The following is an 18473-nucleotide window of genomic DNA, read 5'->3' on the forward strand; positions in this document are numbered from 1 at the left end:
GTACAGAAGAAGGGGTCGAAAGACTGTAAGAGCCAGAGGATCAGAAAGCTTGCTCTGAGGCTCTCTTGCAGTGATGTCAGAAGCTTCACCCATCAAGTCTCAGCAATATGACTGTCGAAACATGATCTGAACAAGGACCACAGAAATAGGTGGACTAAAGAAGACCAAGGGGAGCCTATGAGGCCTAAACCATACACAGAAAACTGCAGCAGCTAAGAAATGCTGAGCTCTTTGAAAAATACTCCTCCACAGAGAAGAGCACACTACTAGGTTATCCAATATCAAATGGTCAGACTGGAAAACATATACATACAAGTAATATTAAGCAGGTTGCATATATATATGTGTGTGTGTGTGTGTGTGTGTACACATATATATGTGTGCATATGTATACATACATAACATACATATATATCAACAAGTAGTGGGAAAAAGAGGTCACGAATTTGAAAGAGGGCAAGCAGAAGGTTTAGAGGGAGGAAAGGGAAGGAGAAATGATGTAATTATATTCTAACCTCAAAAAAATAAAAAATAAAAAAAGGATGCCATGCAGTGGTGGCATGTGCCTTTAATCACAGCATTTAGAAGGCAGAGGCAGGCGGATCTCTGAGTTCAAGGCCAGCCTGGTTTACAAAGTGAGCTCCAGGACAGCCAGGGCAACACAGAGAAACCCTGTCTCAAAAAACGCCCCTTCAGAAAAAAGGAAAAAAAATTTTAACTAGAGAAAGATATAAACCTAAACACAAATAAATTACCAAATTTAAATCTAGAAGATATAAAACAGTCTTAAGAAGCAAAAAGATTGAAGCAACCGTAGTGTGTTCCAAAAGAAAGAAAGAAAGAAAGAAAGAAAGAAAGAAAGAAAGAAAGAAAGAAAGAAAGAAAGAAAGNAAGGAAGGAAGGAAGGAAGGAAGAAAGAAAGGAAGGAAGCCCAAGACAGAAGACAGATGGATTCACTGCCAATCTGTGTGCTCTGTAAGGAAAATCACTAGGATCAAATTGTTCTACAAAATAGAAAGGCAAAGACAGTATAGAACTCATTTACCAAGCTAGATAAGGATATGGACAGATGGACACAGACCCACACACAGACATGCACACGCGTGCACACATGCTCACATGCATGCATGGGCTAGAGGGGAGTAAAGACAACAAAAGAGAGAGGAAATCATGAGAACTGCTTCTCACATAAACTGAGCAGTCAGCAGGACATTAGAAGGGGACGGAGTTGATCATTTCCTATCAGATTCAGGGTTGAGACGAAAGTGCTGACTCTCTCCACTCTTAGTCAACATTTGAATCTTGAAATCTCACTTGCAGCAGAGACTGGAGAGAGCTGGACTTGGTGACACAGGCCTTTACTCCCAGCACTCTGGAGGCAGAGGCAGGGGGATCTCTCTGAGTTCAAGGCTGACCTGGTCTATACAGCAAGCTCTGGGACAGCCAGGGCTACACAGAAAAACTGTATCAAAAAAAAGTAAACAAACAAACAAGCAAACAAATACCGCTATTAATCTACATTGATAGCCATAGGTCTGATCCTCTCAACCTAGAATTGCATGAGCTACCTCCTAGGATAAACTGGGCAATTCTGGAAATGCCCTCATTCCACAGCTACCCAACTATACCACATGTTAGTAACAGCCAAACCTCTAAGCTAGAGGAAGGAGGAACATTTTTGGTTTTGTGTTTGGCTTTTTGCTTCCCCGGGTGATTCCAGACCATGTCCCTGAGTGGGGTCCTTTGGCCAAAGCATTGGTTACAAATCTCCTCGACTGAAAAAGAAAAAAAAAAAAAAAAAAAGCTTCTTTCTGCTTTGCTAAAACAACCCAGGAAAGCTGGCAATGGCACTATTCCAAACAACTGCCATTTGCTAATAGACACTGATGTTCAATTTCGAGTTGGCACAGAAAGTAGGACACGAAACAATATGTCCTTTTAGTTGGGCATAAGCCACTATACTTTATAAAACAGGAAGAGCTGTGACAACGCGTCACTCGCGTACCAAACGAAACAAAGTTTTCATAAATTCTACACGTATTCCACCCACATAGTGTCTATGTCTTAGAGGGATCCTGCTGACCGGAAGTTGAGACTGTGCTCTCATGCTGCTCGGGATTCTGAGATGACAAGGACATAGATGGAAACATTTTTCTTGTTCAGCTAACATAAAAGTGCGTCTTCTTAACTATCGAAGAAGTCCTGTGCTGTTCAATGACTCTCTGCATGTTCGCCAGACCGTCTTTGTGCTGACACTGAGAAGCCGGTGCCCTTGTCATGGTATGTTCCACGCTGCCTGCGGGAAGAACTGCCCCACAGACAAGCTCATTTAAGACTCACACTGCAGAGAATTTTAATGGCATGCAAAATGCCCCAGTTAAGCGCCTTTACTAATAGTGCCATTTTAATGAGAGAAAACTCCAGTTTCGGAATTGAATGAAGCACATACCTATATAACCAACATGGGACCTCTAGGAAGTGTTATTAAATGAATTCGAACAGCCCAAGAGTTCTCACAGAAATAATTTTGCCTTAGTTCATTTGGAGTCACTGCACATTTGCAATAATAAGGTATACTAGGATTCTGAGGAGAGACTTTCTCCTTAAGTGGCAGGCTTATTGGTCACTCCTGGGTTTCCTATGGCAAAATTCCAAGCAAAGAAAAGAAGGCCTATAGTCACAGAACCACATATTCTATGGCATAAAGATAAAAACCAAACTCAACAAGTCCAGAAATATGATTGATATAGCAGATGGTACTTATCTCCCCTGTTAAATAAAGTAAGGAAATGCTATCTGTGGTATTTTGTTGGAACTAGAGTTTGGATCCCTAGCATCCACCTAGAAGATGGGTGGATGTAGCAGGCAGCCATAATGCCAGCAGTTGGGATCCCCTAAGGCAAGATGGCTGGCTAGACCAGCCAAGTCAGTGCCTAGAGACCCTGCACCACTGAAGTGGGGAGCAAGTAACAGAGGCACCTCATGTCAACTGCTAGTCCACATACACATACATGCATGCCCACACACATACATACTACACACACATAAACATAAAAGAGAAAATGAAGGCGAGAGAGAGAGAGAGAGAAATACAGAAAGTTGGCTAGAGGAAGGAGGGGTTTTGTAGGCAAGAACAAAGATCAGTGAAGCATGTGAAGGGGAAGACAAGAGTTGCCAAGACAGCTATCAGGACAGGGGAAGCTCTCCAGACTTGATACATCCTGATACTTGACACTTGATACAGAAGTTGGAGTATATCATCTTGCTCATCAGGTAAGCACGGGGCAGATCGGGATGCAGGCCAAGAGAAGGACTCAGTTTGGCATGAACTTGCTGTAATGTGATCAGCATATACATGGGAACTATAGTTATGAACATAGGCTGAACTACTTCCCATTGTGGACTTTAAATGAAGACAATCTGGATAGCCCTTTGAACCCCACAGCTTGCATTTGGTAATTAACACAAACAAATTTGCTGAAAGGAATAATCCCTAATACAAACACATCATATTTCTGTTGAGATGGCTTTTCATTTACACATTATAAAGGGACAAACTGCAGTTTTCCATCTTTGTTTTGACAGATGGAAGATAAGAGGTTTTCATGATTACAAATGCAACCGCTAATAATTATTATTGTGGCCTAAGGAAAAACTCCAGATCATTTGTGTAGCTAAATTAAATAATTATGGTGCCCTAGAAGGACGCAGAGTCCACTGGTGAAGAGACGTCTCATCTTTCTATCAATCTCCGCATATATTAGGCACAGAGTATGAAAGACAATTGGGAAAATGAAAGAGCAGAGGAAAATTAATTATAATTATGGAAATGCAGCTTAAAGAATAAAGGCTTAATTGTGTGGCACAGGTCTAAAGGGAAATAATTCTCACTTAGTAACCACTTAACATGTGAGAAGTCTGCAAGTCTGAAGGAGAAGCTGACTGTACTAAACACACTATTTCTTCCTTCTAATTGAGTAATTAGGAAATTGGGGTTCCCAAGTGTAGATGGATGAAAGGATCACAGCCCTTTTCTGTTGCCTGACGCCCCAAAAGGCCGAAGGCATCAAAGAAAAGAAAAGCGAATAATCTAATGGAAAGGGCTAGCCAAGAATCTTTCTTGAAGGTGACAGACTTGTTTGACATAATTAAAAGTGAACTCTGCACCTTCTCTCCCAGCCAGGCTGCCCACACATCCAGACCTTTGGTTTGTCATTTTGCTAGGCACTCAGCAGGGACTTTTCATCCCCTGTATTACTGTACAGTGTGAATGTCCTTGTCAAAGAAAGCTCAGCCGGGAAATCACAGGGCTTTGGTTTCCCAGCCAAAAGCTTTCACTGAATTAGATTCCTGAAATAAATAAATAAATAAATAAATAAATAAATAAATAAATAAATAAATAAATAAGAGGCTGAATCATCTCAACATAAATTTTTTATAGACAGATCACTGCCTGGCTCTGATCAATGCAGGTATACAACAGTACAAAAAACAGACACAGTAAATAATGCCAGTGTTTAGGGACATGGAGTCACCCTAATCTAAAACACCAAAAGATAATCACAAGCTACCAGGAGATATAAGAGAGCCATTCAAACCTAGACCCTTATCCTGGGTGTCCAGGGTGGCAGAGATGGCATGCTGAAGGGCATGTCTCACTCATGAGCCAGTCAGGGGATGTGTTACAGAAGAATAACTTAGGGATACCTTATGGTATAGGCTGCTGGGGGTATCTGCCACTTAAAAGTAAGAGGAGAAGTCTACAGAGAGGAAAACAACACCCCATACTCCACCTATCTTTTACAGCCTTGGAAATACAGAGAAGACTCAAGTGAGGAAACATGGGATTATAAGAATAGATAGGGGAAGTTGCCCTCGTACCTCAGAGGCAAGAGAATACAAGTGCTAGAGATGGAAATGGCAACAGAGAAGTGATAATGTTAAAGGGAGACAATGAATTCTCTATCTCATGAACTCTTGGTGACAGAGGAGGTGAGAGTGGAACTAAATATTTAGAACTGGTGGTCCTGATCACTCGGCGCCAATCACATGTAAGCAGATATCCAGGTACAAGTTGAACGACTTCAGCTCCACTATCTCTTGCCCATGTACCAAATTGGAGGACCTAGGCTTCACACCCTGAGAAGAGAGGCAGAGACAAATGAATCTGCCTTCTTTCAGCCATCAACAGGCAAAGCAGGGCTTAGGGTTTGACAGTTAAGTATAGCCTAGCTATTTTGGTATTATTTAAACCTGCTGATGTTACTAACACTTCTTTTTACTTTCAGAGGGAAAAAAAAAAAGTCATATTATATTTTGATCATATTCTTTCCCCTTTCCCAACTCTTCTTAGATCCTCCCCACCTCCCAACCCATGTTCTCCCTAAAAGAAAAAAAAAATCAAAATTAACAAACAGAAAGATTAAAAAAATACCAAAACACAACATAAAGCACGGGCGCATGCACGCGCGCACATACATACACACACACACACACACACACACACACACACACACACACACACAGTCCTTTTGTGTTGGCCAACTATTCCTGAATACGAAGCCTTCCCTGAAGTGTGGTTGAGATACCCTGTGCAGCTCCATTGAAAAAAACTAATTTTCCCTTTCCAACTAGATAGCAATTGCAAACAGCCTCTGGATAGTGACAAGACTTTGTGTCTGCCCCCACCCTATTCTCCATGCTGGCATTTTGTCTGGCTTAAACTTTTGCCATCACAGTCTCTGAATTCATATGTGTATCAATCCTGTCATGTCTGGAAGCCACTGTTTCTTTGTAACACCTATGATGAGCCTTAGGGGGAAGACACTAATACAAGTAAATCTAGTTACATCACTCACAGTAGTTATGCTTGATTGATCTTCTAGAGGACCAGAGATCTCTTCTAAGCACCCATTTCAGGCAGTTCACAAGAGCATTTGACTCTGCTCCAGGGAATCCAATGCTCTCTACGGCCTCTGAAAAGATCCGCATACACACAGTCATACTCTCACACACATGCACATAGAAATGAGGACAAAGAGAGAGTAGAAACACAAAATATTTATAATTCCTAACTGTGTCTCTCTTATAATTGAATATAGAACTATTTTAATCTACCAGCTCATCTTTCAGCTACAAGACATCTGCCAGCTTTTCCTATTCCTGCACCAGCAGTGTTACAAAGATGAAAGAACAGAGTTCTAATTCAATTTCTGTTACTGTGATAAACGCCACGCCCCAAAGCAACTCTGGTTAAGAAGGGTTGCTTTGGCTTATACTTCCATGTTACAATCCATCCCAGAGGGAAACCAAGGCAGGAACTCAAGCCGGGAACCTTGAAAGCCAGAACCATAAATCAGAGAACCGTGGGGATTACTATTTACTGGCTTTCTCAGCTACTTGACTTATACCTNTCCAGAATCAGAACAGCCAATAGCAGGCTGCACCTCCCATGTCAATCTAGAAANTGCCCTTCAGACAGGCCCACAGGCCAGTCTACTGGAAGTAATTCCTCATTTGAGGTTTCCTGTTCCCAAGGTGACTCCAGTTTGTGTCAATACTCAACAAACAGATAACAATTCAGGGCAAAGAAAGATGTTTGTTGGATTAAGGAGTCTCTTCAATTTGGTCTGTAATTTTTCTAAATTGACTCCAATGAGACGACATTGCCATTATAAGCAGAAAATGAGTGTAGTGAACTTGATGAAGAGCGATGCTACGTTTTCAACTTTTATTCAGAATCTTAGTGTACCAAATCCCCACTTTAATGTAGTTCTTATCTCCTGGGAACACTGCTCAAGTCTTTGTGGAAAATGTTATGACATTTGTTCATTCAAATGGACATATTTCAAAATGCTATCGTATGTGTGGAATGATGCTTTTCATTTTGTGATATAAAGGGTTCTCTCTCTTTATCATAGTTGACTTGGTTATATAACTGTCAGCAACATAAACAAAAAAGCCAATTGGTAAGCAAACGTTGATTAAGGAGCATGCCTGCTCTAGAAGCCCCTCTCTCCAAATAAACATTTCTTCACCTCATCTTACCCTGGCTCGTCCCCTTCCCCACCCCCCACAACCTCCCTCCTCCCTCCATGTTATTGAATTGCCCAAATATTATTATTTGCACTTTCTTACCACGAAACAGATCATAATGCTCACTGAACTCACAGCCCCTACCTTGATAGTTTCACTGTTCCTACCTCACAGGTGTTGAGTCCTGACTCAGACCAACACACTTGGTAAATTCACTGTTCCTACCTCAGCCAAGTGCTGAGTTCCCACAAACAGATGAGCAGGGTGTCTTTCAGTCCTCAATCACTAAATCAGTTCAGGCAAAGAAACCAAGTCTGATGGCTTTCCCTATCAGAAATCAGTTCTTAAAGCCACTAGTTGCATTACAAATGAACGAAATCATGGTTCTAAGTGGCTTTGAGTCTCTTAATCTTGAGAGGATTTAATATTTCTAAACCCTTTGAGAAGTAATTCTTGAACCATGAAAAGTAACCAACTCACATTTTCAATGCGACACTGCCCCCTTGTGTATCTTGTGTTTGGTGAAAAATCATTCACAGAAATGTAAAAACTTTTACTCCCAGAGATAGTTCAAAGGAATCTAAGATACTAGAAAATAACCTTGAAACCTATCAAGACCAGAATACTTATTTCACACTCCCTTACTATGAAACAGGCCAGCATGCTCACTGAATTCACTGCCCCTACCTTGGAAGTTCACTGTTCCTACCTTCAAGGGGAGACACAGGGGAGAATTACAAGCCTGAAGGACTGTCTTAATTTGTTCAAGTTCATCCACTACCGGCTAATGACAGAGCAAGGACCCTTGAATGGACTTCAAACCTCTCAAGGCCCAGGGTTGTAGCTGAATGGTAGAGTTCTGAGAACTTATCTCTCAGAACGGAATGATAGACTGGATAGGACAGAAACACTGGGGTTGTGGAGTCCTGAAGATCCGAGTTTGAACACCAGATCTCCACTTCAAAACCTCTAATCCTTAGTTCCTCTATCCAAACAATGGGATGAACTACTACAAAGACTTCCGAAGGGCTCAGGCGAGCAGTGCTCACTATTAGGCCCTGAACATAGCATTCCTCGTGATAGCTAACCGCCATTGTCAACTTGACTCTTCAGACTCACTTAGGAGACATACTTTCGGGTGTATCTGTGAGAAAGCTTCCAGAGAGTTAACTGAGGAGGAAAGATTCACTCTAACTGTGGATTGTGTGGCTCCGGAATGAATAAAAAATGGGGGAAAGGAGAAAAGGAGCTAGGCACAAGCATTCATCTCTACTTCTTGAGGTAGTGTGACTAGCTGCCTCTTGCTGTTGCCTCCATAGTTAAAACACTTGACACCATGTTCCCCTCAGTGATGGGCTGTGCCTTCAAGCTGTGAGCCAAAACAATTCCTTCCTTGAAATAAAAAAGACAGATAAAAACCGAAATATAGAAACATGCTAACTAAAATATAACTATAAAAACATATCAGAATCTTATTCACGTCATAACTGCGGTTTTAGCTCTCTAGATGAAGACATTTACAATAAGAAAAATGGCAATAAACTGTATCATTTCAACAATACAGTAACACTCTGCCTCTTGAGACAGATAAATATTAACAGAAAATACCATACAGCTGACAACCTGAGTGTAGACACGGAGCAGCCAACAGCACTCTTGGGTGAGCTTCAGAGGAGAGCAAGACAGATGCTCACTTCTGAAGTAATACCCCCGCCTACTTTCCACATCTTCCCTGTTGACAATAACAAGATGACAATAACGAGAGAATCAGCCTGGAAAGATGGGCTGCAATTTAGGGGTTAGCTGAGGTAACAGTCTCAGCCTCCTTTCTTTACCTGTAAAATAAAGTCACCCTCTGCAGGGTCACACAAGGAGTCTTGAGAAGAACACCATACAACTACTGGAGCCAGTGTGTGGAGTAGCACTTGTCACAGACTTACCTTTAAAGTAATGATACACATTAAATCCGTTACCAAAATGAGGGATTAAGTCCAAAAGTCGAAAGTTGAAAATAAACAGTAGTGTGTTTAATTAAGCATCACCCAGGTCTCATGAAACCTCTGTATCTCCTGGACTTCTGATGGACATTGCTCTACAAATTCCAGCACCCCAGAAACCTTTGGTTCACAAATAAATTACTCCCATGGGAATCTTGGTAGGAGGATGGACAAAACTTATCCCTGACTATGAGACACTAAACAAGAAGCCGTTGCCTGGGCTAAAGGCAATGGTTTAAGATAATTATTATTTATCATGAAAATGGCTGGTATTAATTACTCTCTGTTCAGCTACAGTAATCCACCCAGCAGATATTCCGAAGTGTACCAAGGCTCTCTGTTCTGTTTTTCTTGTGGTGGGATACACTGGTTAAGCTTTCAAACCCCAAATAGTTACAACCATTGGAAAGGTACATCATCAGAGTCAACAGGAGCAGAGAGACTGAGTGGTAGGAAGGAAGAACACCATTGCTGTTATTGAGGAAGTTCACGTTGATGAAAACTGCAGGTCACGGTCTGGTGGAATTTAAGGATAAACTCAAGCTCTTGGTTCAGCCCAACGGTTAGACCATACTTGCATCCAAAACAGTACAATAAAAGTAATTTCCTGAAAGCAGAGTCTCGGCTACGTAAGTACAACAGCTCACCATGAAACACTCGGTTGTCCACCAGAAAATGCCTGCGGTACTGCACGAAGTTCCTCTTCTCGCCGTTCCAGTAGCTCATGGTCGGAGGATGTCTGGCACAGCATCCAAATGAAATTGCTCTATCAAGAGAGACAGAATGAGACAGGAATGAAGAAAACGGCAGCCACGCGCTTGCCTGGGCAGCACAGTGCCGTGTGTTGCCTAGCACTGGGGGCAACCAACACACAAGGCTACAATTTGGACCAGGACTCCTCTAGCCCATAACAAATTTCCCACAGAACTTCCAAGACCCTGAATGGTATTTTTTTTTTCATACCAAAACAATAACTCTTTCCAACAGCATAACCCTGCACTCAGCTACTGCTGTCCACCGAGGAAAGCAAGCTATCATTAAGCAGGTTTCAGGACTGGATTTTGTGCTTCAAGTCTCAATTACATTCTATCAGGATCCAAAACAGTCAATACTGATCAATTTCCAAAGGTCTCACTAGCAGGTGAGCTATCATTCTCAACTCCTGAAAATTTTGTGGTGGTGATATCTGGGTAGGTTAGTAACCAACTCGTGAAATGTTAGAAATTATTGCAAAGCCCAGCTGGGCACAGTTATGCCAAACCATAACAAAGTTTGCTTGCCTTCTTTTAGTTCATTGCAGGTATTTATTTAGGGCCACTAATCCTTGGATCCACCCAGGCTCACAGATGTAACTGGAGCTGGCCAGGCCTCTAGCACAATGCACTCCCAGAACCTGCAGAGATTCCAGCCTCTGCAGAGACCAAACACTTGAAAAGCAGAGATCTGAGTGGATGAATTAAACTGCAAAGCCAATGTGCATGACCCTGAACAAGGCAGCCTTTGTTCACAAGGATTGGCTAGTGACGTTTCAGAATTCCAACTTTCTTTCTGTTCACATCACAACGCTAATGGGGAAAAAAAACCAGCTGCAGGAGCAAGAAAAAAAAAAACAAAAAACAAAAAACAAAACAAACAAACCATAAGAAAACCGCAAGGCTGGCAAGAAGCAAACCCCACAGGTGGAAAAAGTTTTGTCATCTGTCCTATTGCAACAATCTAGAGTTTTGTAAATGTACCCCAAGAAGAAGCCAGTGGCTTAGTGAAAAAGGTAAGGTGTCCCAGTGTTGTCTGTCACTGGGACAGCTAGTGGAGGCTCCAGGAGCTTTGGTAAGATTCTCCTTAACCTTCCACAACAGGGATCTTTTCTATGTTCAGACTGCTGGCTGCTCCACACGAGCCTGAATCCCTCCCCTTCTTTTTACTTCATCCCTGCCAGCTTAGAGTGATGCTCCTGTTCCTTAAGGCTGAGGGAGTAAAGAAAAGCATGTGGGACCACTGAGAGACATGCTGGAGAACAACTGACTTCAGAAACAAGCCTACCTTTGCCCTCCAAAGCCAACATCTCATTATATCCCAAATATTTTTAGATGTATAAATAACATAGTAAAAGGTGGAGTGTGCCTTATAAATAAAGCAATGTGCTTAGAAGTACATTGCCCTGAATTTGATATCTAGCAACACAAGTAAATTAGCAAAAAACAATGAAATGTTATTGTATTTTTCAAAACTGCAGTACTGAAGTACCCCCATGTTCTTTCCTGTTCTAGTATCCTCTTTCCTCATTGCAAATCTCTGTCCTAGAATAACTATTTTTTTAAATATTTATCATTCCAGCATTTTATCTAAATACATAATTTTGAAGTTCTCTGTATTATTAAGGGCACAACCTTTTCCAAGAAATAAGTTTTTAATAATTAACAGTAGTATCTCTCACTCACAAAAAAAAATGTGCATGTCACTTATGCTTGTTAATGTACATGAAACTAAAAAGAAGACCATCCCCAGTGGAGAGATAAGAACACCAACCCACCTACAAAACTTTTCACCCAAAATTTGTCCTGTTCACAAGAAATGCAGAGACAAAAATGGAGCAGAGACTGAGGGAATGGCCAATTATTGGGTTGAAACCCATCTCAACTTGAGACCCATCCCATGGGCAGGCACCAATCCCTGACACCTTTATACTTGTAGACCGAAGCCTAGCATAATGGTCCTCTGAGAGGCTCCACCCAGCTGCTGACTGAAACAGATGCAGTGAGAGGCTCCACCCAGCTGCTGACTGAAACAGATGCAGAGACCCATAGCCAAACATTGAATGGAGCTTGGGGGATTTTATGGAAGAGTTGTGGGAAGGATTATGCGCCCCAGGGAGGATGGAAAATCCACAGGAAGATGAATAAAGTCAACTCACTTGGACCCTTGGGGGCTCCAGGGACTGAACCACCAACCAAAGAGCATATGCTGGCTGTGGATTCTGTTCCCCTAACAGAAAGGGCTGCCTTGTCTGGCCTCAGTGGGCGAGGATTTTCTTAGTCCTGAAGAGACTTGATATGCCAGGGTATGGGAGATACAGTGCAGGGGTGGCAGGGGTGGGGAGTGGGGGGTGGGGGTGAATCCACCCTCTCAAGGAAGAAAGGAAGGGGGGAGGGACTGTGTGAAGCAGGGACTGGGAGGAGGAGGGGCAGTGATCGGGATGTAAAGGGAATTTAATAATAAAAAGAAAAAAGACCCTATCTATATTCATGATCATTTTCCCTTGCTAATTCAATTTTGTGGTTTGATTTGTCATTATCAGATTTTGCGCCCTATGTTCATTTCAGATCCAAGGAAATCCAAAGATGTTTATAGTTAGCAAAGCAGGTACTCATGCAGCCTTCTCATTCATGCCCTATTAATCTTCGGAGACAGGTACTGTTATCTCCTTCTACCACACCAAAGAAGAGGAGATGCTATTAGACTGATTTGTTTATGCTGCCAGGAAAAGACAGAAACAACCTTCAATCATATCTTCAGATTCCAAACGCACGTTTCTAACCTCCATAAGGGACAAGGCTGCTATCCAATATGAAGGTTTAAAATACGTCCTGTAGCCAGGCGTGAGATTCCCTGCCTATGATCTCAGCACTTAGAATGTGGAGTCTGGAGGATATTGTGTTCAAGGACAGCCTAGGGATAATAATGAAATCCTGTGCAAAATAATAAATTAAAACAAAAGCCTGTGGGTCTGTGTGGGTCTATGTGTATGGGATGTGTCCTGCAAATTCACAATGATTACAGCTAATAATAGGTGCAGCGACTCCATTCTAACGGTAAAATCAGCTGGAACTGATGCAAAATCTTTTACCATAAGAAAACTTAAAATGTCCTAGCCTGCTTCTTGGTTGCTGTGATTAAACACTGACCAAAAACAACATGTGGAAGAAAGGGTTTATTTTGTTTGAGCTTATACTCTATTGTCTGTCATCCAGAGAAACCAAGGCAAGAACCAGGAGACTGAAACTTAAGCAGAGACCACAGAAGAATGTTTCTTATTGGCTTGCTTCTGCTCAGCTAGAAAGCATTAGATGAAGAAGACGAAGAGGAGGGGGAGGAGGAGGGAGAGAAGAGGGAGAGGGAGGAGGGGGAGGGGGAGGNGAAAGGGAGAGAGGGAGGAGAGAGGGAGGGAGGGAGGGAGGAAGCAAGGTGGAGGAAGGAGAGGGAAGGGAAGGAAAAGAGAGAGAGAGAGAGAGGAGGAGGGGGAGGGGGAGGGGGAGGGGGAGGGGGAGGAGGAGGAGAAAGGGCCTAGGGGTGACACTACCTATCCACAGAGCTAGGCCTCCATCAGTTAGCAATCCAGAAAATGCTGAAGACACAAGCATACAACAGGCTGATGAAGAGTTCTTTGATTGAGGTTCCCGGGTGAGTCAAGCTAACAACCCAGGTCAGATTCACAAAAGGTAAACATCTTTTACTTGATCCCCTCTCCCTTCAGCATGGAGAATTTAACCACCAAGTTGTGATGGAGCCCTGGTTGAAGTATTCCAGCCACCAATATCCTGTGACCTCAACATCTGTATTCCCCAAGTTCATATGTGGAAATCTTTAATGGTGATTTCGGGAGGTGAAGCATTGGGGTTCTACCCTCTGAAGGGCTCTAGAAGGCAAAAGCATGGCAAAAATGGTGCCAATAGGTTTTTGCCTTTTACACGTCTCCTTGCCAAAAACCATTAGATTACATTCCTAAAGCTAGCCCCCAGGTCCGTTCTTTATTTGGTCCCTGACTCAATCCTGAAACAAAACACCAAGGTCCAACAATCAAAATTTTTATTTGGATAATATGTCCAATCAGGACTTACCAACTCACCCTAGCACCAGCTTCCCCCTTTTCTCCTTAAAAACGTACTCCTGAAAAAATTAAAAATCTGTTTTCTTGTTTGCTTGCTTGCCGCTTCAATTATTGCTGTTGCTGCTGCGGCTGCGGTTTGCTGCCTGCCTTTGCAGCCTCCACTACTTGACCACCCAGGATAATAAAGCTCCTTTATGCTGAGAATTTAGTGTCTAGATATGTCCTATATCAACTGGAAAGGGCAGCATCTCCCTTACACCCACCCCAGGATTCATGTCTTTTATGTAAGAAGCATAAGAGCTAGCCTACTGTGAACACCATGTGAGGATACAAGAAGTCAGCAGTCCAGCTGGCAGAGGGCCCTCGATAACAAATCAGACTTGATCCCGGAATCCCTAGCCTCCAGACCTGCAAGAAATGATTTTCTATGATTTGTAAGCCACCTTGTCAACACCTGTTGTTATAACGACTCAACTGGATCGACAGAATGAGAATAGATGAACGGGTAGTGGAGCCTGCACAGTGCTTGCTGTCCAAACATGAGGTCCTAAGTTCAGTACCCAGAACCCACATTAAAAAAAGACTACAAATCACATGTGGTGGCAGGACACTTGTAATCCCGGGGCTGAGGAGGCGGAGATAGGAGGGAGGATACTGGGATTTATTAGCCAGCTAGCTTAATGAGTTCAAGGTCAGTAAGAGACCCTAACTCAAAAAAACAAGGGCGATAGCACCCAAGGGACACTTGAGATTGTGTAAGCATGTATGTACATGTGTATATGTATATATACACACACACACACACACATGCATGCACACAGAACTTTTAGTTCCAACCAGATTTACAATAGGCAGGGCTACTACTCACTAAAGGAAGGCAACTGAAAGGGATGTCCAACATCATCTTAGCCAAATTTCTTATGAAGCCAAAAAGAAATCAAGACAAATCCTGAACTCAGGCTCTTCCCCAGAGATTATATGGTGTATCACATTGGCAAAACTAGCACATTCACAATCCACTTGCCTCTGCCTTCCAAGAGATAAGATTACAGGTGTGTGGCTCCAAGCCTAAATATACTTTTTTTGCCATTTTTTTTATTCCTATTTACATGACCAAAACTATCAAATGTAAAGAGAGTCAGAAAAAGGCTAACCCCAATACCAAAGACGTGTGAAATGCTAAGTTGGCACTTTACACTAAGAAAACGAAGTATGTGGAATAACAGTAACTTGTCAAACATTTTAAAGGTTATAAATAAAAAAGAATAACCTTCTACACCTTATCTACAAAATTAAGCCTGCTAAGAAGTTGCTGGCATGTGGACACTCCTCACTACCTGTGTTTCGAAGAAATTCCTCCCACTTTATACAAGAGATTTAGTTGCCGGACGTGGTGACACATGCCTTTAAACCCAGCACTCGGGAGGCAGAGGCAGGCAGATTTCTGAGTTCGAGGCCAGCCTGGTCTACAAAGTGAGTTCCAGGACAGCCAGGGCTATACAGAGAAATCCTGTCTCAAAATACGAGAGAGAGAGAGAGAGAGAGAGAGAGAGAGAGAGAGAGAGAGAGAGAGAGAGAGAGAGGATATGGACTCGGTTTAGATGCTGTATGGCTTGGCCCAGGCAATACTGGCATCCTTGGGGATGTAATAAAGGAGATTTTTATGGACTGTCCTAGACCTTTGAGTAAGGTAGGTCTAATATATATATATATATATATATATATATATATATATATATATATATATATATATGAGACCAAAAAAAAACCAGTTTTCTGTTAAGAGTTGAAATTGTGGAGATCTAGAACTTAGAGTCACTTGAATACAAGGGTGAATACTTGAGTGAATCTCACACCTAGAGAATCTTAAGGCCTGTTGATACCAAGCAAGCCTGAAGCTAATGGACCCCTGAACCCTCATGTTAAACAAGCTTTATGTCTGCTTGCTTGCTGGTTTGCTTAAGTCTGTTTAATGGAAGTGAGTTTTCTACTTGAGTCCTAACTAATGAGATATGTCAGCATAGCACTATATGGAGAGCCCATCTGGTAGTCATGAGCTCTGTCTGGTTTCAACTCTGACTCACATACACCCTGCCTTTTTACTGGATCTCCTTTGGTTCAAATATAAGAGTATTTTTATTTGAACTTGGGAAAAATAACAGCAACAAAAATACACTCCATTTATGCCTAACTGAAATGTATCTCCACACCATTTGTAGGTACATGTAAGCAAAGCCAAACCAAATACCTTATCTTTAGCTTTAGAAATTCTTAGCTGCCTTTAAGTGCCTAGCAAATCTACAGTACTGTATTAACACATTTTATGAAACAGTGCAAGCCTGTTCCAGGAACATAAATGGCTTATTAGGCAAAGGACTATAGCTCAAAGCTTATAGAAGAGGACTTTGGGGTAAAGAAGACTAGACTTTTTTTTTTTAATATGGGTAGTGAGATAGCTCCACATGTAATGTACCTGCTGCCAAATCTTATGGCCTAAGTGTAGAGGACATCTTTGTGTACAACACCTGTCAGTTAAAGCTGATTGGCCTGTAGCTGAGTCAGAAAATAGAAGCTGGGACATCCAATAGGCAGAGAAGATTCTAAGATAGAGTCAGGCACAGGAACAGAATTGGGCCCCAGGAACATAAAGGAGAACACATATGGGCAGAACTTAGATTAGAATAAATGGGATTAAACTATGATCTTATCAGGGAATAGCCAAAGCTTATGCCCAAGGTATTTGTACATAGAATATGAGTGTCAGAGTTGGTATTTTAGGATCTTGAGGCTTCGAGGAAAATACCACGTTATACCTAAATTCAATCCCAAGGACCTACATGCTTGCCATGGCAGATACACGACAATGATGATGGTGATGACGACGATGACTTGATGATGACAGTTAATAGCAATAATAAAGGAAATAAAATGTATTTTTCACATTTTTGAGATTTACTTCAATTTTTTTATGTGTAAGAGTGTTTTACTTGCATGTACGTATGTATGTGCACCAGGTGTTCCTCTAATGCCTGTGGAGGGCAGAAGAGGACGTTGGATCCCCTAGAACTAAAATCGCAGTTGGTTTTGAGCCACCATGTTGGTGCTGGGACTCAAGGCTGCTCCTCTAGTAACTAGTGCTCTTAACCACTGTGCCAAAATATATTTTTTAAGTGGATGGATTTATCTCCTCCACTTTGACTAGCATCTTTACCCCCCTTCTCTCCTGCAACTCCCACAACCAAAGCTACTAGCTTCTAGCATCACTCTTCCATAAAAGCAACACTTTCCACCCCACCCCTCTACAGTATTTGCAAATGTCCCATGATTTCTACCATATTCCTCTTTGTATTTAATATTGTTTATTTTTTAACAATCCTCCCAATAGTCCCGTGAGTCACACATTTTTTGAGCCTGAGTTCCAAGAGAGTAATAAGAACCAGTGAGGTGTAAACCTACATTTTCTGATCCTGAGCCCCCGTATCCCATCCCAGGACGCCCAGCGTTAGTGCTCGCTGATACCCTATGTCCCCGTAGAAAGAGCTTAGGGTCTCCTTACTGATGACACTCAGAAACCAACTTTTCCAACCTCTCCTGTCGTCCCCATCCCACCACAGACCAAGAAGAGAGGGAAGAAAATGGTTACATACAATGTTACTTGTTTTTTAAATGTATATTTATGCCTCCAGCCATGTGTCTCTAGAGTACATAGAATGGAGAGCAAAGTGTGAGTTCTTTCCTGATGAGATGATGAAATGCAGTTTTAAAATGAAATTTGAGTGAGTGTGCTCTACAAAGGCAAGTTTACTAGCCAGACCTCATAAAAAAAAAAAAAAAAAAAAAAAACACCAAAAAAAATCACTGGCCCGTGCCTTCAAATTGCTAACAACAGGACACAAGGCTCTAGGCAGAAATTAAAATGCAGTGCCTATGCACCTGATCTCCTTTTGGAAAGAAATAACTAGCTAGTTCATGGACAGTCATAAAGAATTCCACCTCAGAAGAAAAAAGGCCAGAGTGCAAGTGTGGCTAGCTCCTGCCCCTAAGGGTTTGCTGGGGCTGGTGTCTCCACAAGCTTGCTCTGAATAAAAGGAAGAAGAAAAAAAAAAGAAGCAATGCAAAAAGGAAGAAGGGAAGAAAGATAGGAAGAAGGAAGAAAGGGAGGGAGGGAAGGAGGGCGACCCCAGTGGGCCTAGCAGTAAATAAGATGCTCTCTGGAGCTCAACCTTAAGGAAATCCTCCCTAGCCTCTCAAGCCATTCATCTCTAATTATAAATTTGAGTAACCTTGAAAGTCCACAGGATTCTGCTGGGAAGGTGCTGACTGCACTTCTCATCAAGCCTTGCTGGGAGATAAAAGGCAAAGTTAATAGTCTCTGACAGTAAAGTTCCTTCGGAGGACAGCACGCATCCAATAGGAAGGCCTGGAGAAGGAGTCTAAACTCAGTCCTTCCAGCACCTCACAGCCCGGCCCTTGAGGCTTGAGGATCGCTGCACTCAGGCATTGCCAAAAAGCTGAGGATTCAAATGAAATCCTCTGAAAAGCTAAGAATTAAGGGAAGCTTGCTCCTCTTTCATTTCTCCACTAATTTTAAGGTAACAGGATTACACCGGGGGGGG

General features: G+C 42.1%; 1 protein-coding gene across 1 annotated transcript in view; it reads right to left on the minus strand.

Annotated features, from left to right (window-relative positions):
* The window catches only part of Plch1 (phospholipase C eta 1), a 196636-nt gene that overhangs the window by 163993 nt on the left and 14170 nt on the right, over positions 1 to 18473 (minus strand). Inside the window, exon 2 of the mRNA XM_029537859.1 lies at positions 9680 to 9798. Coding sequence (XP_029393719.1) covers positions 9680 to 9758 — 79 coding nt within the window. The 5' untranslated portion in view covers positions 9759 to 9798. The remainder of the gene's footprint in view (positions 1 to 9679; positions 9799 to 18473) is intronic.

Source organism: Mus pahari, chromosome 4, assembly GCF_900095145.1.
Source record: "Mus pahari chromosome 4, PAHARI_EIJ_v1.1, whole genome shotgun sequence".
Classification (NCBI taxonomy): Eukaryota; Metazoa; Chordata; class Mammalia; order Rodentia; family Muridae; genus Mus; species Mus pahari.